The following is a 24,390-nucleotide window of genomic DNA, read 5'->3' as shown; positions in this document are numbered from 1 at the left end:
TTTAATAGGAAAGTCAGTTGTACAAGTTGCCCACAGTGACATCCGAACAATTATCGTCTGAACGAAAATGACCCGAACGGTCCAGTTTTTTATTTGCCAAAAGGATTTCTCATTTATTTAGTTTTGGAGATTCCATGATGATCTTTATGGTTTCTATGGTCTGAATTGAACATAGATATGCACGGATAAAGTAAGGCTACGAATGATAACCATTCTGTTTCTCTATTTCTGTTCCAGAAATAAATTTGGAACAGAAATCCGTTTGGTAACGTATTTTCATTTTCTATTTCTGAAATAAATTTTTATTCCAGAAATAGGTTTGGAACATATACCAGAACTTAAAATTTTTTACTTTTCTAATTTTAAAACAGAAATGAGAAGTTAAAATTCTTCTCATCGCTCGCCCTCGCTACTAGCCGATCGCCCACCCGCCGCCCATCGCCGCCCACGGCCACTGCCTCCCGCCATTCGCCATCTCCCACCGTGGGCTGCCGCCGTCCACCAGCCACTGTCTCCCGCCGGTGGCCGCCCTCCTCCCGCCTCCCATCGCTGGCCGTCGTGGGTCGCCGCTCGCCGTCCATCGCCCACCATCTCCCACCCCCGCTCACCCTCCTCTTGTCTCAGCCTGCCTCCGATCGCCGCCTGCCTCCCATCGCCAGTCGCCGTGGGCCGCCACCTGCCGTCCACTGGCCACCGCTGGCCACCCTCCTCCCGCCACCGCCCGCCTCCCCCCGCCGGCCGCCGTGGGTTGTCGCCCGCTGTCCACCGGCCGCCGTGGGTTGTCGCCCACCGTCCACCGGCCACCGTCTCCCGCCGCCAGCTGCCCTCCTCCTGTCGCCGGTCGCCGTCCTCCGCAGTGGCTGCGTCGCCGTTTGCCGCCGCCATCCGCTCGCCGTCCACTCGCCGGCCACTCGAAAGGGAGAAATTTTATGCCGTTATCAAATAAATTTTTGTTTTGAAAACAGAAATTTTGTGTCATTATCAAACGTGTTTTTTTTTTTTTTTCAGAAACTCGTCCAAGAACAGAAATTGATTTCTGAAACAGAATAGTTGTCATTCGCTGCCTAAATATCACGAGGGATGCGACCGATGTCGAGATCTCTATAATTAGATGTTGAGTACGGTGTCATTTAGTTCAAGCTCAAGGAGAGCCACAGAATAGAAAGGATAGCTTTTAAGGTGGCACACCTGCATAGATTGTACAACCGTTTGATCTTTTCTAGATATTTAGGGCCCGTTTGACAACTTGCCAAATAGTAAAAATTTATGTTCTTTTATTCCCAGAATCAGTTTGGGAATAGAAATTCGTTTGTTAATTTTTTTGTGCCCGGGCACAATTTTGCAAAAAATTGTTCCCAAAATCAGTTTTGAAACATAATCAAGAAGCAAAAAAAAGTAGCTTCTTGATTCTGGAACAATTTTTCCATTTCTGATTCTTCTTGGTTTTCTTCTTTTTTTTGGTTTGTTGTTGTTCTTCGGCTTGCCACCCGCCACCCGCCGGCCACAGGCCAGTGTCGGCGAGGACGTCGTGGCCCTCACCAGTGGCCGGCGAGGGCGGCTCGCGGCCACGACGATGAGACCTTGCCCAGCCAAGGCGAGGCTGACCTCACTGTCGCCACCCAGAGGCCGACGGCGGGGGCCTAGACATCCTCGCCGGCCTTGGCCTATGGCCGGTCACCGGCGCTGACAACCGGTCATGGCTAAGGAAGAGAAGGGAAAGAAAAGAAAAAAAAGAGAAAAAAAGAAAAAAAAGGAAAAGAAAACAGAAAAAAGAAATAAATATTAAAAAATTCAAAATATTATTAAAATATTATTAATAAAATGAAATTTTGTGTAGTTACCAAATGTATTTACGTTCTTTTCTATTCTAAGAATATAAATTTTGGGCAGTTACTAAACGCCTTCAAATGCTTAGAAATTGTTTCCGGGCACTGAATAAAAAAAAATCATTTCTGAGCAGAATCAGTTCCCGGGCATAGAATCATTACCATGCGCACCCTTAGTAGCAAGTTGTCGTGCATTGGATAAATTACATTTGTTAGATTATTCTTAATGTTGGCATCGGCTTAAGCTTTCGCAAGCGAAATAATATGCATAAAACTATAATATAATAAAAATTCACATCAATCAAATTATCGGCAAAAATTTATATGGAATTTCATGTACTCCATCATGTACTTTAGCAAAATGTTGCCGCTCTTCAGTGAAGATATATTTATTTAGAAAAAAATACAAGATTCCTATGGATGGACGGTTGAGTCGTATTTCAAGAGTTCCTAAAAATATCTCTCTCTTTCTAAACATTATAGAAAAGGTCTTCAATGACAAGTTTCGATGATTTACAACTATTGATGATTTGATGCTGACTTTCTCTCCGACAAATTAGATTCTCCCGAGCCCATTTGCACCGATATGTTTTATTGAATCAATTTGGCCATTCATTTAAGAGGTAACAAGAGAATTATACCATCAAACAAATTCAAATTACTAAGAATCTGTTGTCGTGATTTAAAATTTTCGTGAAAAGTGAGTAATTTTCAATAACTTACACGTAATTAATTTAATGAAAAATTACCTTCATGTCAAGAAATTACTGAACAGTTACGAATTTTACTAAATTAGTTGGTTGATACTTACCGAGAAAGTGAATAAAAAAGAACAGTCGATTATTCTCAATGAGTTGACTAAACAGAGCTTTCGGCGATAGTTTTTGTATTTATTATCTGTTCGTATGTGTATGTGTTCGAGGACAATAATTGGTGCATTGCATGCCCTTGCTTTTGCTCTTGCCTCTACTCGGTGGAGGTGGAACCAAGGGAGGTTACACATGCTTGCATCAAGACAAGGATTGGATGTGCATTTCAGAGCCAAGACTTGGGTTGCGGAATCTAATTGGTCGTGTTGATTTAATTTGTCGGATAATAATAGGATAACGAGTGGCCCGAAATACTCGTCACATCTAATTCACAAGAATCATTTTAATCTTCCAAAAGAAAGGTACACTCTTTACAATGAAAGAACAATAGATTAAAAACTGAATTGGTTTTTTTTTTAAATTGTTGTCTAGTAACTGTTTTGATAATACTCGTTAGCAAAACCATATATAATAGTTGAAATATTGTGCTATGCCTTGACTATACAAGTATTTTGATTTTATTTATGCCACTAAAACAAATATCATTGTCGGACTGGTTTAACATTTATTTAGACTAAAAAAACATTTTCAATCAAATTCCGAGATGGATAATTGAATGACGGTTCCAATAGAATAAATCGAATAAATCCCTCAAGTATTTTCTATATATTAAGGGTTAATACCTCGAAAAATCCTAAATTAGAACACTTATGACAAATTTACCCAAAATTAATTTTTTGACCACCAAAAATCCTAAAGTAGTACTCATGTGACAAATTTACCTAAAACTAATTTTTTTACCATAAAAAATCTCAAATTGGTACATTAGTGACAAATCATATGGGAATGGATGGCTATATATTGAGTCCAAGAAAAGTAATTGGCTTGGGTGGAAACGAACAAACAAGTCATGTGCTTTGAGTGTCTTTTTTGCTATGTTTTTGTTGATATTAGCTGTGTATTCCTAATGTCAATGCTTAGGTCGTGCTAATGTTTGTAATTAGTGACTAGAGCAAGTGTACAAGAGTGATAGCAGTATATGAGTCTTGATAGTGTGATCCATTGGAAAGATGATACTTGTTGATTGTAACTTGTCTAGAAGATTACTAGTGGATGCTAGTCTTATTGTGTCTGTTAAGTTTGAGAGTGGACGTAGGCTTGGAGATAAAGTCGAATTACTATAAATCTACTTGCAATATCTTCTATCTTTTCACTATTAGCATTAATTGCTTGTAATCATTACCATATGTTAAACATCAGCACATGCACCTGATTTCTATATTCAGTTTTCGGCAATGTTCATAGTTGAATTTGTTATCTTCCGTAAATGTTTTTTTATAGTTCTCAAATAACCTATTCATCTCCCCTCTAGATTGTATTGTTAGATACTAGCCCCAGCTAATTGAGTTACGATTCTAACACAATTTGGTGTGAGATTTTAGGCATAATTCAAATAGGAAATTTCCCGTTTTGAATTGCGCAATATCGCAGTTTCGATCTTACAGCGTCCTCGAGTCGCTTGCTGGCATCAACCTGCTGTGGGGCAGGGCATTTGCACACAAATGTCCCTCATCATGCGACTCCAAGACAACCCATATGCCGATCACCCTGAGTTGTACCTCGAGATCAACGACAAAGTTGTCCCCACCAACGAGGACCACATCTCCAAGGGCATTAATGCCGCCACCAATAAGATCGCGGCCCGACGAGAACTATACCAGGCATGGACTTTTTGATCCGGCTATATACGCTGCTCTCCCATAATGATTGGCAATCATGCAGGAAGGCGATCTTGGCCGTCGTAGATCCGACGGTGGGAGTCGCTGAATTGTGTGATGGTGAGCAAGGTGTTGAAGTACTCCCTCACCTTGGTGACCATCCCACTAGTAGAGACCGTCCATGTGTTGACCCACAAGATGGACCGGATTGGGTCGAAGCCCTCGGCGAGCACTGTAGGGCTGAGGCAGGTGACGAAGTCGGATGCAAAGAGGAAGGTGTCATCCGACGTGTTGGGGGGGGGGGGGACGGGGAGGATAGAAACAGCACTCAAGGTTGGGGGCGAGGATGCGGAGGATGGCGTCGCAGTCGCAGAAATGAAGGGCCTCATATAAGGTGCAGATCACTGTCTGATTCACAGGCTCAAGCTCCTCTAGATGCTGAAGAAGAAAATGAAGTTTTTTTGTGGACCTTTGCTTTGGGTTCAGTGGAGAGAGAGAGAGGAGAGAGAGTTCTAACAGTTAAATGATGTGCGACTTGGACGAAGGTGAGGGGAGAGAAAAAGTCAAAGAAAAAACAAGAGAGTTAGACAAGTGAAATTACACGTGGACTTTAACGGTGTAAATAAATATATGCAAGAGGAAGTTGATAATACCAAGTGTAGTATGCTTCTATCAAACAAGTATGGAAATAAATAGAGAGAGATAGAAGAGTTACACACAAATCTTAGAGTCATTCATCTCAGACAAGCCTATGCCATTTTTCCAGACTAACTGCCAACATATTAGATTCCACTAGTAATTCTTTGAGAGGTTACAACGTAGCCCGTGTTGCTTCTACCTAAAGCTGGTAGATCACACTGTCGAATCCCAAGCACTACTACGACACTAGTACACTTCTCAAAGGAGATTACAATAAGTGAATCACTCTTAGTAAATGAACTTCTCGATCAACAAGAGTATAAGTGTATCAAAGGAGTAAAGCTTTCTCAGTTTGTAGTCGTTCTCATAATTTGTATATTCTTCAGCATGTGTTGATCTTCTTATATAGTCTTTGAAGTCCACGTCAACGGTTGGATAATCTTCGAGAGGATCACTTTAACCGTTGAAGATGAATGACACGATCACCGAGAGATCTGGTCATTCATACAATCAAATATTCTTGGCAATAGTGTAATTTTCATGAATAGGGTTGCCTATATTAACAAATAATCCTTGCTAGCAATTTGATTGACAACCGATTGGATTCTCCTTTGCGTGTCAATTTTTTGTGCTTCAAGCCTGTGGCTTGCTATCAATATTTCTTGAGACTTAGGTTGATAGTTAACGGAATATCTAGGTTTTCAAATCATAAAGTGTATTCATATAATACGCACATTCTTCTTAGGTGATATAGGGATCTGCTTCTATAAGCAAAGCATAAGTCTATCAAGGCTTCCTGCCTGTGGTTCATTTACATACTGCTTTCCACTTTATCTTCCTAAAAATGATTACAATTTGTGGGTTGTTCACCTTGTTTCAGTACCTTCAAATCCTCATGAACTTCCCGTTCTCTGACTTGTTCACCTCCATTAAAATCCTTTCTGTTGAGCAAAATCCCTAATGAGTTTTGAGGAATGACAAAACAATCTATTACTGACCAGAATTACACTTAAGTTATTTGATGCAGGTAAATACTGAGTCATCAAACTTAGTTGATGAAAGGACTTTGTCATCAGACTCAAAATTACTCGTCAGACTCAATGAGTGTTATTTTTGGCAAGTTTATGTAGGATAATCAAATTGATATTTTAAAATATCCAAATTGGTAATCACAAGATCGTTCCTCAAATACGAAGAACTACACTTATGGAAACCTTGATTTGATTGTATGGGCGATCAAATCACTCGGAGATAATGGTTCTTTTTCTAACGGCTATGTATCCTATTTTGGGAAGAATCTCCAACGGGTTGATTTGGAGATCAATCCTCTGAAGACTGTCCAACGGATAGATTGAAAGTAGAGGAGTATAAAAGGAGTGTAAACGTCGTACAAGAAATAAAAACCAGAATCAAGAATTCCAAAGTCTGAATAGAGTTTCAATCTTACACACTTGTGATTACTGTTTTCCACGTTGTGTTTATAGAAAGAAAATTACTTGAGTGAAGAGTGTACGTGATAGTGTAGTCTATCATCTGAGCAACACTACTCTTGTAATCTTCTGGTGATTTAATAGTGAAACACAGCCAACAGACTGCCAGCGTGGAGAGTAGACGTAGGCTTGATAAAGCCGAACCACTATAAAGATCTGTGTGCAGTATTCTCTATCCCTAAACTTTTATTTATTGTTGCTGATATTATACTGCATACATATCTGTTAAACAAGTTCGTCAGAACATCGTCTTAGTTATCAAACGCAATCATCTGACGATAATTTATATATAAGTTTGTCATATGCATCCATTTGATATTAATCATACGAGTTGTTGACCTCAACTATATTCATTTCGCACGTTTAAATCATTTAATTTGTAAAATCACCTATTCACCCCCCTCTAGGTGATAGCACTAGCCCTAGCACTTTCATCCATCATCAATCTTTCACTTCATAGTCTAGGTTCTATCAATGGTTCAATTGGGATAAAACAACATATTTATTTGTCCAATATTTGATATAGACGAATGATTTTGTCAACCTCAAAATATCATAAATAAAGACATTGCATGTCTTTCATCTTACGCTTACCTCTTCTTGGTGGAGGGGCCACATATATTGGATGTGCATTTGAGAGCCAAGATCTAGGTAGTGGAATCTAATTGGTCGGTGTTGATTTTGTCCGCTAATAATTGAAATAATAATGCACTGGAGTACTTGTTATGTGTACTTCATAAGAATTAATTCATTTTTTCAAAAAAAATAATTTTTTTTGGGTTTAGGATTTAGAGTTTAGGATTTACAAATGACAGTTAATAAAGTTCATGTTGTAATATTGTTTTAATATGCTGTTTATTAGCAAAATCGTATAAAGAAATAGTCTAAATCTCATGTTATGTTGTGACATTGCAAAATTCTGATTTTATCTATACCACTAAAATAAATATCAATATCGGATTGGTATAACATTCATTTAGACTATAGCATATCTCAACAGAATTCTAAGATGGATAATTGTTAGATGTAAAATAACTAAACTTACAATAAGAGGAGTTAGCTACTTTTACTAAACTTAAATCACCTAATCTCAATCGATAATATCAATTCAGTAATTTCTATATATTAATGATTGATTTCTTTTCATTTATTAGATTAATTTGGAGTCCATACAATATATAATTATGAATATGTTTAATTGAAATAGATGTAAAAGGCAACAAACTAGAGGCTTTATAATGGTGAAACAGGCCAGATGTGAATTACCCGAAAGTCCATTCTTCTTCACTTTTATAATTGCGTTAATATGCATTTGGAAACCACTTAATTGTTGACCATCAATTGGTATCCAACTTGTAAGTCATTGTTGGAAAATTGTCATTAATTATCAGTATTGTTTGCGTAATATGAAATGATATTCAAACTTTCAATTCAACTAATTTTTTAGGTCTGATGCAAATTGTCCTTTTCTTACATGCAACGAGCTCCAGCAAAACACCAGTCAGGAAATAATAAGTATGTTAAAATTGCTCTAAGTGCGAGATGCTACTCTTCAAACATAAAATTTGTCGCATCTTAATTAGGCATTTAACCACTTAGTTAACCATGAAAGTAATTGTAGGATGTAGACGCTTTGTTAATAAGTAAGCATAGGGCGGTGATTGAAAACAAAAATCCTGCCGAAGGTACGGGAACTAAGGTATTTCCTCTATATGCTATGTTGAATAGGTTGTCACCTCGCTTCAATGCTTTCTTGTATCAAACCACTTTGCTTGCAAAACGATTAATCAAAATATGTAAGATATGGACAACAAATTGACTCTCTTAATCAAGTCTACTCATAGCTTGTAAGTCAAGACCTACATTACGAAATAATTTATCTTTAGCTTTTTTCTTATTTGAGAGGCTTTTTTGTTTCTCTATTTCTCTCTTAATATGAGCTAACATGAAAGTCAAACAAAAGTTGCTGCTCCAACATTTGGTTTTTTTGAGTTTGTCAACGCAAATATATGCAAAATACCTTGAGTTTAACACATAATAGTCACACCCGTTGTCTCAATAAAAAACCAATAATCATGTGTGCAATAAGGGGCTGGGCTTCAGGAACATTTTATGTGGGTTTTCAGGGCTATTAGTATTGATGTCAAGGCCTACCTTGGCAATAAATGGCAAAAAAGATAAAAAAGGAGACAAAATGAACAGAAAGATCCAGCTCACCATCATCTGTGCACCCACAAATGTGAAATTTGTGTTGCTTCCATCCTATAGATGAATTAGAGATGCACAGCATTGCATTTCAAAAGCGAATTTCTCCATGGACAGTGGATAGATAGTACGAAATGTGACTAATCATTAACTTTAAAAACATTTGGCATTGCGACATATAAACTTGGTCAAATAAAACTGCATCGACTGAAGTTTAATAAATCATATGAAGGTAGGTAGATGCATTTTTTTCCTTTATTCTAGACAAATAAGCTTATATAAACAAACCATACCAAGATGCACCGGTGCATATGGTGCACTACACTAATATCTCATTCATAAAGCCGAGGATCAGAGGACCTCGGCAAAGGAACAGCCATTAGAGGCTTTTTCTTCTTCATGACGATCCCAAACTGCTCTGTCAGATCCATCTCCTCCCCCTCGGGCAGCTTCCAGTCGAAGGAGTGCAAGAGCGTGGCGAGCGAGTACAGCACCATCCTCTCGGCCATCAATATTCCCACGCACATTCTTCTCCCAGACCCGAAAGGAAAGTAATTGAAGTCGTGCCCATTGTAATTATCCTCGCAGTGCAAGAACCTGTCAGGATCGAACTCCAGCGGGTCCCTCCATATCGAAGGGTCCCTGTGTATCGCCCACACGTTGATGAAGACCCGAGAGCCCTTCGGGACCATGTAGCCTCCGACGGTGCAAGTCGCGCTCGGGCAGTGCGGGATCAACAGTGGAACTGGCGGGTGCAATCTCAGAGACTCTTTCATGACAGCTTGTAAGTAAGGCAGTTTGGGGATGTGAGATTCTTCTACTATGTTGTCTTCGCCGACCACAGTGTCCAATTCCTGCTGGACTTTTCTCAGAACGCTAGGTTTCTTCATGATTTCAGCCATGGCAAACTCGATCGTGTTGGAGGATGAGTCCGTTCCGCCAACCAACATGTCCTGTCAAAATAATTCAATTGCATGTAATTTTCAATGGATCGCCCTCAAGAGAAATTGAAGTCACGAAGAAGATTTGAAAGCAAGCAAGAGTTAGGATTAGGAAACTAATTTTGTAAAGGTAAAAAGCTACGGTTTTTCAATTATTTCTTTATGTTGTTATTTGTTGAATTAGACTTATGACAAATAGCAGTAAAGTCTAGCCCCATCAAATTTTCTTTTACGAGTTGTTAGCAGTGAAATGGCGCTGCAAATTCGAGCCAAGGGTCGTCCTGCACTGACAACAATGGAATGAAATAGCTAGGATGGAGAGAGTCACTATTTAATAATATGACGCTACACACACAACAGACAAAAACTGTTGAAGGGTTAACAAAGATGGCAATTCGTATTACTGCGTATTGTTAGATTCGAGTCGATTTATCACTAAATGAACCCTGGCAAAGAAGTCGACTCGGATATTGCTAATGCTATAGTCTCTCCCAACATAACCAATTCAGCCCCTCTTAATTCTTTTGCCGAGTCATTTCCATCCGTTCCTTTGAGTCCTACTCACTGAAATTAAACTAGTATGTGTAATTAATGAGTTCAACCACTGGTTGAAGCTTCCACATTAGAGAATTCAAAGAGGAACCGTGAGTACTTATTTAAGGTATTAACATCAATCCCCATGCATCTTGATATTTAGCTCAACCACGGAAAATTAATTATTACCGTAGGTTCATTTTTTTATAAAATAAAAGGTTTATATAATCAACTTATGAAGCAATGTGACAAACCAAAAATCATCATTTAAACAAACTAGTCATTGTGATCTGCGCAAAATCTCTCTTATATTAAGATTACTCTAATAATTATGCACCTTCAACTATTTCAATTACTAGATCAAAACGTCGCAAAGAATCGATTTACATCATGTATTCTCATTAGAAAAACAAATGAATGAAGTATAAAGAAGTAAGCTTTGCCAATAACATAAGAAGGGGAAGAAGAAAAACTCACCATGAGCAGAGCTTTCAGGCCAGTCAGGGTCAGAGGAATCTTGGCATCTTCCTCATCCTTCCAGTTCAATAGAAACCGCAAGAAATCTTTGCGCTCCTCGCCGCCGTCCAATGACTCGCTTCCGCTTTCTGTCTGCATCTTCAACCTCTGCTGGATCATCTTCTCAAATATTCCATCGAACCGCTTCGCCAAACCCTTCATCTGCCTCTCTATCCCTTGCAAATCGAATCGGGCCAGACTCGGATAAAAGTCCGAAATGTTTGGCCTCCCAAGAAGTTTTGTCAGATTTGACACCGCCTGTCGAGGGTCAGAAAATTCAGAAAGAAATTATGGAATCAATATCTTCAATTTTTTATATTCACTTAAGTCAAAAGCCAAAAAGAAAAGTGGGATAATTCTACCAAAAATCTAAAACTCTTCACCGAGGTGTACCGTTAATCAAATTTTTTTTTTGACTCACCAAAACTCTCGAACTTGTAATAATGACCTAGAAATACGTCCCATCCATATGGTCATTAAAAATTCTAACGTCACAGCGTGCGTGAACATTAAATATTTGATGTGGCCATGCTCTTGGTCGACAAGGCAGCATATGTCCATTGCCACTTCAAATCCATTTGCCTGGTCCCCGCATGTTGTCACATCGGCATTTTTTACGGCGTGTAAAGACGAAAATCTAACGGAAGATAATTTTTAGGCAACTGATACAAGTTTGAGAGGGGAAAAATTATCAAATCAGTCCTAAATCTATTGTACGGTGATCAATTCAGTCCTAAACCTTTTAAGTTTGCAAATTCAGTCCTAAACCTTTGAAATTCTTGACAATTGAGTCATTCCGGCCAATTTTGGCCGGCCGGCGTTGACGTGGCCGCATCTTTTTTTTCTTTTTTTTTTTTTTTTCTGCTTTCTCTCCTCTGGCCGGTCCGGCGACCGGCGGCCGGCCAGAGGGGAGGGCCGGCGAGGCCTCTGGCGAAGCTCGCCTCGCCGGTGGCGAGGCTCGACCTCGCCGTCGCGACCCGGGCGACGGTGAGGCTCGACCTCAGCCTCGCCGTCGCGACCGGGCGACGGCGAGGCTCGACCTCGCCTCACCGTCGCCTCGCCTCGCCGTCGCACGGTCGCGACGGTGAGGCTTGCCCCTCGCCGGTGGCCGACGGGGCGAGCGAGGCTTGGCCTCGCCGGCCCTCCCCTCTGGCCGGCCGCCGGTCGCCGGACCGGCCAGAGGGGAGAAAGCAGAAAAAAAAAAGAAAAAGAAAAAAAAAGATTAAAAAATTGAAAAAAAAAAATTAAAATTTGCCACGTCAGCGTTGACCGGACGGCCGGCGGCCACGTCAGCGCCGGCCGGCCAAAATTGGCCGGAATGACTCAATTGTCAAGAATTTCAAAGGTTTAGGACTAAATTGGCAAACTTAAAAGGTTTAGGACTGAATTGGTCGCCGTAGAATAGGTTTAGGACTGATTTGATAATTTTCTCAAGTTTTAGGTATTAAAGAGACAAAAGTAAATGTTTGGGTATTGGTGTCGCACGCGGACAAAAGTTTAAGATTTTTTGTGGGGTTATATATATTTTGAACTTAAATAAGAGAAAACTAGACAATTCTTGAAATATGAATATGAAATAGAATATATCATGGATCTCGATGACTAACTAGCTTACTGGCTTGCCCGTTGCCCGACCTTAATAGACACGAAGAGCACTTTCGAGCGAACTTTACTGATACTGATAAATTATAAACTCAATTTAGCCTAATATGAAGAGTTATAGTCGGTCCAAAAGGTAAGTTTAGCGCAACCCTAAAGTCGTATGTTATTTTCTGATGGCAAGAAAATAGAAGTCATGGCATATATTGTCAATGTAGAAAATAATTTTTCGAAGACGGCCAAATCCACATTTGGTTAGATGAGCATATTTAAAGACTCAATCGAAGGATCGACAAAAACCTGTTTGTCTTAAAGTTTTGTTTACGCCGACAGTGTGCTTAATATTATATGGTAAAAAAGGAAGAAATCCTATTCGATCTTCATCGTCACTGACCTGCTTGAAATCAGCACCCAAGCGCTCTCTCTCCTCGCCCTGCACCGTCCCGCCCCACAACATGCTCGTGATCACGTTGAGCACCGTCAAGAACATCTGCTCCCCAACGTTCACCGGCGAACCGGCCTGAAGCAGTAAGTACGCCACGGTCTTCCGGACCTCTCTCCGCCGGAGCTCGTAGACGGAGTCCAGCGTGTGGTTGCTCAGCATCTTGAGCCCGCACACCTTCCGGAGCATCCTCCACTCGGGCCCGTACGGGTTCCACACGATGTCTGACCCGCCGTAGAACGCGGTCCTCCCGGCGATGGGCACGTCGCGGTTGGCGAACGTGACGTCGTTATCCTTCAGCACTTCGCGGGCGGTGGCCGGGGACGTCACGACGACACCGAGCTTCTTGCCAAGCTGGATCTTCAGGACCGGGCCGTACGTCATCGCGAGGGTGGCGAAGTAAGTGTGGAGCTCCGGATCGAGGAAGGGCAAGTTCCCGACGAGGGGGAGACCCGCCGGTCCCGGCGGCAGCGACGGCGAGTCTTTCTTCTTGGCGAAACGACGCCATGCCCAACAACCAATTGCGAAAACGCTTGAGAGGATAAGTAAGTTCGGGAGCGAGAAATCTTGCCATGAAAGAGAAGATTCAAGATTGTGGAGAAGGGAAAGGGAGATGGAGGGAGACATGGCGACCTTAGAGTGTGATCAATCACGATGGGCCTCGAAGCTGAGAGGATTCGAAGAAGAAGAAAATGCAGTGAACGAAGCTGAGAGGATTCGAAGAAGAAGAAGATGCAGTGAACGGAACTTTTTGTGCTGATGTGACGAGCGTCGGTGAGGTGACGCTGGTTGATATGCAGACGAGAAGAGAGCAACGGAGGAAAGAGGGAGAGTAAAAGAGAAGATGGAGCATTTAAAAGATCTAAAACGTGGGTCATGTGAACACGTGCGATCTAAAATGCAATGGAGTCCCTTTGGTCTTTTAAGCTTTCTTTCGTGAAAAATTTCAATTAAATAAAGATCCGAAATGACTAGTCTCAGCCACCGTTTAACTAAACAAAAGGAACGTAAAGGGGGCTCTGACCACGGGGTACGTCAGTGAGTTTTACACCTAAATTTTGGGTTTTGGTGTAAATTAGAGTAGAAAAATACTCGAGTGTGTCGAGCAATTGAAGTAGTGTAATTCTTCGATTTAACTCTTTTTATGGATATATATTTTGATATTCATATCGAATCACGTAAATTTTCATATTTTTTTATTATTTTCTGATCTATTTCTCTGCGATGTTCTCTCTCTCTATTTAATTGCAAAGTTCCTATTGGATCCGCAACGTTACTTTTACAGCAAATCCCTATTCACTGAACCCGAGAAGGTAATCACCATCTGTCACGCATTACGACAACCATTATACTTGAATAGTCATATTCATTGAATGTGCATTGATGTGCTTGCTTTGCTCTCTTGCCTCTCTACTTGCGGAAGTGGAGCCTAGGGAGGTTACATATTCTTGCATCAAGACGAGGTAAATTTGAGAGCCATGACTCAGAAAGTGATCGTCCGTGTTGATTTTGTCCTCATGCAAATGAGGCCGTTTCGACATCGAGCGTTTCGAAGTCCTCGTGAGTTGTTGTGATGTTACGCTTCACGAGAATTATTTCGCTTTACCAATGGAGAATATTTTCTTTTAATGAAGGTTAATAAATCAAAAGCTATAATGTCACTTATATACAAAAATTAAGAATATCGTTCTATGTCTGACTTTACAAGTACATTGATTTTATCGTATATCACATAATACGAATATCAACATATCATATTTATTTAGACTAAAGATAGTTTTCTATCATATTCTAAGATGGATAATTGGATTAAAATAATTTTTTCAGATGTAAAATAACCAAACTTTCAATAAGAGGAGTTAGCTACTTTTACAAAAAAAAACAAAAATCACGTAATCTATTTCGATTAAGTATTTTCTATAAATTGATGATTGAGTTCTTTTCATTTAATAGGTAAGTTTTGGAGTCAAATATATGTAAATTAATTTGGTTTATTGACATAAATGTTGAAGGCAATAATAAAGAGGTTTTAAATGATGAAACATGCCAGGTGTCGATTAACTTAAATCCCATTCTTTTTCACTTTTCGAAATGCCTTCATGCATTTGGCAACCACTTAGTTTTTGGACATCGATCCACCTAAAATATTCAACTTTTGAGTCATTGTTGGTAAATTCACATTCATCTTAATATTCCTTGTGTAGTATGAAATAATGATATTCGAACTTTCAAGTCAATTAGTTTTTAGGTATAGATGCAAGTTGTGCCTGCCTCGCACGCAACGAGCTCGAGTAGAACTTCATTCATGAGATTACATGATTGGCCTTCAAAATTGTTCAGAGTTTGAAATGTTATAATTCGAATATAAAATTTATTATATTTGGATTAAACATTTAATCACATGGTCAATTCCAAAAATAATTGCAGGATGTTGACAGAAACTGACCCTCTTAGTCAAGTCTATTCACGGCTTGTAAATCAAAACGTATATTACGAAGTGATTTATCTTTCACATTTTCTTATTTGAGAGGCTCTTTTGCCCATCTACTTAGGGCCGTTTGATTCGACTTTTAAATGCAACTTGGGAATAAATACCTTTAGGTAAAAGCCAACTTGAGGAAATGCAAGTGGTGTTTGGTAAAAAAAAATTTGTGAAGCTACTTTGGCTTAAGTAGTGTTTGGTAAATTTTTTTTGCAAAGGGCTTTGGCAATTTTATTCTTAATATTCCGGTTTGCCCCTATTACTATTCATCTTCTTCACCGGAGGTGGCCGGCGGACGGATAAGCGACCTAGGCTGGGTCGACGGCCGCCGGCGCCGTCGCAGGTCGGCGTCGCTGGAGTTGAGTGACACCGAGCCCGCCACTTCCGAGCGACAGCAGCCCGGGCGACAGCGCACGGCGGTCCCCGCCCGGCGGCGTCGCTAGCGAGGCGACCTCGCCCAGGCCCTCGCAGGGCCTTCCGTCCTCGCCAGGCCACCTCGCCAGGCACGTAAAGAAGATGAAACAGTGGAGCTCTCACCTTTCTCAAGTAATATAAGAGGAAAATGAGTTTAACTTTTGGGGTAAAGAGCACAAGAAAGAACTCCCTTTTTGGAGTATTATTTTGAGCGCAAATTGTGAGAAAATATGGGAGTGGCCTATCTTGCAAAAGTAAAAAATAAGCTGCTGCTCCAGCATTTTAGCTTTTCATAAATGAAAAGTGGAGCTCTCACCTTTCTCAAGTAATATAAGAGGAAAATGAGTTAACTTTTGGGGTAAAGAGCACACTCCCTTTAGTATTATTTTGAGTGCAAATTGTGAGAAAATATGGGAGTGACCTATCTAATCACGTCAATGGTGGGTCACTTCATTAAGCTCTCGTCACGTGTATTGACATAGATCACTTTATTCACGTGTGTCCATACGGGCCCACTTTTTAAGGATTTTGGAAATGCTCCCCTTCTCCATTACTCTTTCTCTCTCTTCCCTTGCTCTGTTCTCATCTCTTCTCATGCTCATTTTTTTGTCCTGCTTGAAACAATCACCAATTTGCTTACTCTAATCTGACTTATTAACTCAACCAATTGCTTCCGATTTTTAGTTCGAGTTCGCAAATATGCTCTCTTCATCCAACTCTGCTTGAACTCACGTATTATAAGAATTTTTCTATTTCTTTGCAACGCCACGCATCTCCAAAATCATCATTCCGAAGCACCAATAGAATGCCAAACTCATCCCAAAACACAAGCAGAAAGCGAAATCGGAAAACTTAAGCCGATATTCTATTCACCTTAATATAGATCCCATTGTACATCGAACCGCCACAAGTTCATTTCTTTAGAACACAACACCCACTACACTTCTACAACTACATCACCAACGTACTATAAATCAAAACCCTCCTAAATCCACGTCCATGGCAGTCACCGCCTTCCGCCGCACATGCTCTGTGTAGGCCACGGCGCCCGCGGATCACGTTCGCCAGGGAGATCTTCAGTACCCCGGTCGTCTCCTCGTAGATCAGCCTGCTGATCCACTTCACTCCCCCACGGCTGTAAAATAATTGCAAGATGGAAAGTTTTTTTTATGGTCAAGATGGAGAAGTTTGTGTTGATTAGATAAGTACATATTGGGGGCTGATTGGATACAAAAGATTACGCCAGGGGCATGAGAACTAAGTTTTATCCTCTATCTCATAGGCTGAATAGATCGTCACATGGCTTCGATGCTTCTTGTGTTGGACCACTCGGCTTGAAAAGGATTAATCAAAGTATGTAAGGTGTTGACAGCAAATTGACTCTTTTCATCAAGTCTACTCACGCCTTGTAAATTAAAAACTATTTAAACGTTTTCTTATTTGAGAGGCTCTTTTGCCCCTCTACTTAATATATGAGCGAACTAGTAAAAGTCAAACATAAGCTGCTGCTCCAACATTCTAGCTTTTCAACGCAAAGATACGTGAAATTCCTCAAGTTTTACTGGCTCCCAATTACCCCCATTGATTTAACATGAGTACAAGTTATTGCCTCGGTAACAAAAAATAATCATGTGTGCAATCAAGGGGCTGGGCCTCAGGAACTTCTTCTGTGGGTCTTCTGGGCTATTTAAGTCAAGGCCTAGCCAAAAAAATAAATAAAGGAAGAAAAGAAAGATACGGCTCACCATCATGTGTGCACCCACAAACAAAATATTTTTGGTACTAATCACATGTTATATATAAATTGGAGATGGATGCATCATATTGTTCGAACATCGCACGTCAAAAGCGGTTTTCTCGATGGATAATGGACAGAAAGTGATGCAACATGTGACTTTTTTTTTCACTTTAAAAATATGTATCTCTGCGATATGTAAACATGATCAAATAACCGCATAGATTGGAGTTTCATTAACCGCATGAACATAGGTAAATGCAATTTTTCCCCTGGTTCCATTCACATAAGATTATATAAAGAAACCATACCAACATGCAGCGGTACTCATTCATAAAGGCGAGGATCAGAGAACCTCGGCGAAGGAATAGCCACTAGAGGCATTTTCTTCTTCAAGACAATCCCAAACTGCTCTCTTAGATCCATCTTCTCTCCCTCGGGCAGCTTCCAGTCGAAGGAATGCAAGAGCGTGGTGAGCGAGTACATCACCATCCTCTCGGCCATTGCTATCCCCGCGCATATTCTTCTCCCGGACCCAAAGGGGAAGTAGTTGAAGTCGTTCCCACTGTAATCGCCCTTACCATGCAAAAACCTCTCGGGGTTGAACTCCAGCGGGTCGCTCCATATCGAAGGGTCCCTATGTATTGCCCACACGTTGATAAAGACCCGAGAGCCCTTCGGGATCGTGTGGCCTCCGACGGTGCAGGTCGCGTTCGGGCAGTGGGGGACCAGCAGGGGAAGCGCTGGGTGCAATCTCAGTGCCTCTTTCATGACGGCATGCAAGTAAGGTAGTTTAGGAATGTGAGATTCTTCTACTATGTTGTCATTGCCAACTACAGTTTCCAATTCATGTTGGATATTTCTCAGAACACTAGGTTTGTTCATGATCTCAGCCATGGCAAACTCAACTGTATTGGAGGATGTGTCCGATCCACCGACCACCATATCCTGTCAAAGTAATGCAATTGCGTGTAATTTTCAACAGAACCGTCCTCAAGAGAAATTGAAGTCAAGGAGAAGAATTTGAAAGCACGCAAGCAAGAGTTAGGCTTATGAAACTAATCTTTTAGCAGTGAAACCGTGCCCCATATTCAAGCCTTAGTGCCATTTTGAACGCCCAACGACCAAAACAAATTGCTAGGATGGAGAGTTTCATTAGTCAATGACATGACACCGGACACGCAACTGTCATGGCCACGGTTCGGAACCGGCCGGTTCGGGTTCGGAACCGGCGGTTCCGGTTCGTGGCCATGTGTGAACCGGAACCGGCCGGTTCCGGTCCGGCCGGTTCCGGTTCGTAATTTAAAAATTAAAAAAATAAATTATGAAATAAAAAAGTTAATAATTATAAAAATATGAAATAATAAATTATTCAATATAAATTATAATCAAAATGAAAATTGTAGGGGTGATCGGTTCCCGGTCGGAACCGGGAGCCGAACCGGTAAGACCGGTCTTTTAATTTTAGAACTAGGAATCGGACCGGCAAACCATAGAACCGGACGTCCAGTCCGGTTTTAGGCGGTCCAATGGAACCCTTTGCTCTTAACTAGCAAAGGATCGTAGCCACAAAAGGCATAAAATTTCACATGCTCATGGCTTGGCTTGGATTTTATAAACAACCCCCTTAATGGTCTCTTCATTCCCATTCGATGTGAGACTCTTGGCATTTGCAAGAAGACAAGTCAAGAGTCTCATATTGAAGGCGTTCAAGGCAAAACGAGAGTCCCACATCGAATGGGAATGAAGAGACCATCAAATGGGTTGTTTATAAAACCCAAGCCAAGCCTTATAATTAGAGTTCAATACACCCAAGCCAAGCATTGCAATTGGAGATCAATGCATGGCAATTAGAGTTCAATTTGTTTTATAAAAAAAAAATAAATAATGAAATTTTTTAAAAAAATTTCATTATTATTATTTTTAAAAAATAATTTGAAACAGAACCGGCGGTTCCGGTTCCGATTCCAAAATTGGTCGGTTCGGGTTCCGAACCGCGGGCCCGGTCAATGGGCCCGGCCCGGGTTTGACCGGGCCGGTTCCGGGCCAAAACCGGCCCGTGGCCATGACTAACGCAACTTGGAAAAATCGCTGAGAGGTTAGTAGAGATGGCAAGTCGTGTTATTGCCCGCTCTCATGTTCGTCTCATTTCATGCGATTGAAAATTTAACTTTGGTCCTATGCAATGACAAAATCAATTTATGTTCAAGACGGATCAAAACATGTCGGGTCATATAGTTTTGAATCATGTTTATGGTATTGTGTCCGGAAATTATTACTCTCGGGTGGAAAAAAGTTTCAGGGCTGGGAAATTGAGTAGGACATTGTATACGCTAGATTCTCACATAATTTGAGGTCAGGGCTGAATAAGATTGCATAATTGAGAAATGTTGGATTTATCAGTACCAAAGCAATATAACCCTAAAACCGAAAAAAAAGGACTAAAATAAAACCCCTTATTGATAAGTGTGCAGAGGTCAAGCGTGCATTATCATATTGTAAATTTTGAATAAAAAATCATAGGGTTACTCTCTCTCTCTCTAAAAAAAGAATTAAAATTAAAACCCCTTATTGATAAGTGTGCCGAGGTAAAGTGTGCAATATCATAATGTTAATTCTCAATAAAAAAATCATAGGATTACTCTCTCTCTCTCAGGCCTATCTGAGGAACAATGTACTTCTTGGGAATTGTCAAATTAGCATTTTTTGCATCCGAAGACGAAAGGTACAAACATCCTGTCGGCTTTCGCATGATCATAGATGATGCTAAAGTTTTTAGAAACAAAAAAGACCAATAAACATGTAAAATAGAATTGTGTCAGCTTCAAACTACATAAGAACTGCCGCCTAAATCTGGCCCTTTTATGTAAACGAAAGATTATGAGCGATGATTAAACGGATTAAAAAAAATCAACAATCTGGCCGGCCGCACAAACTCCAAGTCACGCTTAACTTTAGGCCTGCCTTAAGAGTTGAAATATTCATCCTCCCACAGTGAAAGCACTAGGATCGTGCTCTCTTTCTTTTTTCTTTTGTTTCCCTCAATTCATATGAAAGAATCTTTTGATATAATCGACTCCTAAGATGGTCAGATGACATTTGTTTTTTTCCATAATCTAGTGGCACAAGTACAAATGCCTGAGTATATAAAAGTTCATACAACACCCTACAAATCTCATGAACCGATTAAGTTCAAGCTTCGACTGATGCATATGTGACTTTGACTCAAAGTAATTTGCATTCTGTTGGTGAAATTTAAATAGATAACCTCCGGTTCCTAAATCCAAATCCTTTGACAACCCAATCACTTGCGCCAACCCTAAAGGATCTAGATGAACCTCTCCACCTAGTAGACTCCGAAGATTCTAGTTATGAACACAAAAAATTTGTCTTACGATACCATAAGATTAATAACATCACATAGTTAAGTTATCACTATCTTTTCCTTAGAGTCCTGATCATGATTGAAAATAAACTAGTAGCTAGAATCAATAAGTTTAAGCATTACTCCAAACTTAACATTAGACATTTAGAAGAGGAAGCGTCGGAAATTTCTAAAATAGTCTTAAACCTATTGCATTTGTGTCAATTCAGTCCTAAATCTTTTGATAATTTGCCAATTGAATCTTAAACCTTTTGAAAAAAAATTATCATTTTAAAAAAAAAAATTCAAAAAAATTATCAACGTCAACGCCGGTCATGTCACGTAAGGCGGTTATCATTCACATCAGTGATTTTCGGATAAAATTGGCCAGAAGGACTCAGTTGGCAAATTTTCAAAAGTTTTATGACTAAATTAGCCAAGTTGAAAGATTTATGACTGAATTGGTACAAATGCAATATATTTAGGAATTTTTGGTAATTTTTCCTGAGGAAGCATGAGCACTCATTTGCATATGTAAACATCAATCCCTATGCATATCTTGGCATTTAGGTCACGCATTCGAAATCGATTATTACTGTAGGTATATTTTTCATTTACGTAAAACTCCTAACCCCGTTTTATGCCATTAATTTATGGAATTAACTTATATGACAAATTAAAAATTATCATCTAAAGAAACTAGTCACTGCGATCCCCGCAAAATTTATCTTCTTAGAACGTTAATGTTACTCACAACAAAAGAGTAAAGTCTAAGGAAGCAAGCTTTGCCAATAATAATATTAGAAAGAGAAAAAAAGCTCACCATGAGCAGAGCTTTGAGGCCAGTCATTGTCAGAGGAGTCTTGGCATCTTCCTCATCCTTCAACTTCAGCAGAAACTGCAAGAAATCTCTGCACTCGCTTCCGCCATCTCTCTTCATCTTCAACCTCTGCTCAATCATCCTCTCAAAGATTCCATCGAACCGTTTTGCCAACCCCTTCATCTGCTTCTCTATCCCCTGTAAATCGAATCGGGCCAGACCCGGGTAAAAGTCCGAAATGTTCGGCTTCCCAAGTAGCTCCGTCATATCGGACACCACCTATCGAGAGGAGGGAAAATCAGAAAGAGATAACAAAATCAGTATCCAAATTTTTAACGTTCACTCAAGCCGAAAATCAAATAGAAAACTTGTAAAATGTTAGTCTGGAACATAAGAAATGGTACTGATCATAGATATTGATGATTAACTGGCTAGGGGGCTCGCCCACTACCCTACCTAAACGGGCACAAAGAGCAGTTTCGAGCGAGCTTCTAGTGACACCAACTAATCATAAACTCAATCCAGCCTAATTTGAAGATCTTCAGTTATGTTCCATTGCAACTTGGTCTGGAAAATAAGTCGTGCAAAACCCTCAAAACCCAAAATGGTCCCGTCTAAAATAAGATAAGAGAGCCTGATACATATTATTGTGTTAGAAAAGAGTAAGCATAACACAAATAGCGGTTATATCGAGCTTTGACTGGATGAGCAGTTTAAACACTCGAGCAAAGGATTGGCCAAACGAATGTTGTTTTATGCTGACAGTTGGATACGCTAATTCTTTATGAGAAAGAAAGAAAGACAAATGCTACTCGATCTTCATCCTCACCAACTAACCTGCCTGAAATCAGCACCCAAGCTGTCTCTCTCCTCGCCCTGCACCGTCCCACCCCAGAGCATGCTCGTGATCACGTTGAGCACCGTCAAGAACACCTGCTCCCCAACGTTCACCGGCGACCCGGCCCGGCTCCTGAAGTACCCCACGGACTTCCGGACCTCCCTCCGCCGGAGCTCGTAGACGGAGTCCAGCATGTGGTTGCTCAGCATCCTGAGCACGCACACCTTCCGGAGCATCCTCCACTCGGGCCCATACGGGGTCCACACGATGTCCGAGCCGCCGTAGGACGCGATCCTCCCAGCAATGGGCACGTCTCGGTTGGCGAAGACGACGTCATTATCCTTCAGCACCTCGCGAGCGGTGGCCGGGGACGTGACGACGACACCGAGCTTCTTGCCAAGCTGGAGCTTCAGCACCGGGCCGTACGTCCTCGCGAGGGCGGCGAAGTAGGTGTGGAGCTCCGGATCGAGGAAGGGCAGGTTCCCGACGAGGGGGAGGCCTGCCGGTCCAGGCGGCAGCGGCGGCGAGCTTTTCTTCTCGGCGAAACGAAGCCATGCCCAACAGCTGATTGCTAGAATGCCCGAGAGAAGGAGAAGTAACTGCGGCAGCGAGAAATCGTGCCACGAAAGCAGATTGTGTAGAAGGGGATGGGATATGGTGGGGGACATTGTTGACCGTGAGGGCCATCGATTTGCGTGGGTCATATTTTTATAGGGAAGGGGAGACGCATTTTTCGGAGACGGTAATTCGAGAAAAGCTTATTGTTAGAATGTCAAATCTAATAAAGTTAAGCTGAAGGGAGGAGAACATTTTAAAAGTCTAATTTCAAAATTTAAGTTGATAAGTGAAAATAGATCATATGTACGTAAAGAGTATAAACAAGTGATATAAGATAATTTTTAATAATTGAAAAGAATAAAAGATAGATTACTACTTAACGTTGGACATGTTATTCTGATCGAAGTAAAGATTTTTAGTTTAAAACAATAAAAGTTAAGTGATGAACCGTAGGCTTTCGAGCTTATGTTAGCGCATGTGCGAATTATTATAAAATCCACGTAATTGTAATTGAAGGATAGATATAAGATTAAATAAACACGCAGGTCGGTCAATTCCCATTCAAGATTGAAATGACGCACAGGGAATGGGACTGAGATCTGGACTTAGGCATGGGCAGAGAGTGTGGAGACGAAAGCTCTCGTTATCCTTTCGACGGCAAAATGTGTGTCCGTGGTCTCTTTCTCCAGAATTTTGTGGCCGTGGCCTCTCTTTGTCCAAATTTTAATTTGAGAGATGGAATTATGCCCACGACCACATTTGGCCAGTCTGTACCCAATTACTACGGGGCGTTCTATGTAAAGTAGGTCAGGCCGGTGCATGAAGCTACACGACATGGTCCACCCCGGTGTTTTGTCCCACATTTGCTAGGAGACAAAAGTTCCACACTTACCTCCGGTGAAAAATTACCGAATCGGTCGTAAACCTATTGTACAAATACTAAATTCGATCATAAACATTTTGATTTTGTTAATTATGTCATAAAACTTTGCGCGAAATTTCATTATAGCCCTTTCGGCCAATTGCTGCCGGAAAATGCTGACGTGATGGTTCACGTAGTCGTTCGTGTCAAATCAGCAGAGATGTCGCGTAAGATGGCCGGCGATAACGAGACGCCACGTCAGCGATTTCAGACCAAAACTAGATGTAATGAGCGCATTGAAATTTCATAAAAAGGTTTATGATTATACTGGCAAAGTTCAAAAGTTTAGGACTCAATTGATATTTGTACAATATGTTTACAACTGATGTGGTAATCATTTTTATGAATGATCGCTTGTATCATTTACACAAAAATGAATGATTTTTGTCATCCACGAAAATATTCAAACTTGGATTAATGTCGATAATAAAAATTATTTGTTATTGACTAATTATTTCACGTGATATAAGCGATTAGTTTCTAGAAAATATATTCCGAATAATTCATTTTCTGAGCAAAAAACGGAGCCAAATTAGCT

At 40.6% G+C, this 24,390-nt stretch overlaps 2 protein-coding genes across 2 annotated transcripts; both read right to left on the bottom strand.

Annotated features, from left to right (window-relative positions):
• Nucleotides 1–8,812: 8,812 nt before the first annotated feature.
• Nucleotides 8,813–13,559, bottom strand: LOC115668328 (flavonoid 3'-monooxygenase CYP75B137-like). The gene is made up of 3 exons (XM_056318604.1): nucleotides 12,672–13,559; nucleotides 10,640–10,936; nucleotides 8,813–9,640 (listed from the first exon to the last, which is right to left on the bottom strand). Exons 1-3 carry the CDS (start codon nucleotides 13,344–13,346, stop codon nucleotides 9,020–9,022), a joined length of 1,593 nt encoding a protein of 530 aa, XP_056174579.1. The 5' UTR covers nucleotides 13,347–13,559; the 3' UTR covers nucleotides 8,813–9,019.
• A 3,935-nt stretch (nucleotides 13,560–17,494) lies between these two features.
• Nucleotides 17,495–23,166, bottom strand: LOC115687845 (flavonoid 3'-monooxygenase CYP75B137-like). Its single transcript, XM_056318602.1, has 3 exons — nucleotides 22,372–23,166; nucleotides 21,538–21,813; nucleotides 17,495–18,298 (listed from the first exon to the last, which is right to left on the bottom strand). Exons 1-3 carry the CDS (start codon nucleotides 23,074–23,076, stop codon nucleotides 17,678–17,680), a joined length of 1,602 nt encoding a protein of 533 aa, XP_056174577.1. The 5' UTR covers nucleotides 23,077–23,166; the 3' UTR covers nucleotides 17,495–17,677.
• Between the last annotated feature and the right edge of the window lie 1,224 nt (nucleotides 23,167–24,390).

The sequence above is a fragment of the Syzygium oleosum genome, unplaced genomic scaffold, assembly GCF_021117445.2.
Source record: "Syzygium oleosum isolate NSW1041296 unplaced genomic scaffold, Sole_v2.1 Sole_v2.15, whole genome shotgun sequence".
NCBI lineage: Eukaryota > Viridiplantae > Streptophyta > Magnoliopsida > Myrtales > Myrtaceae > Syzygium > Syzygium oleosum.
Note: the sequence above shows the minus strand (reverse complement) of the source record. Positions and strands in the feature narration are given on the sequence as shown.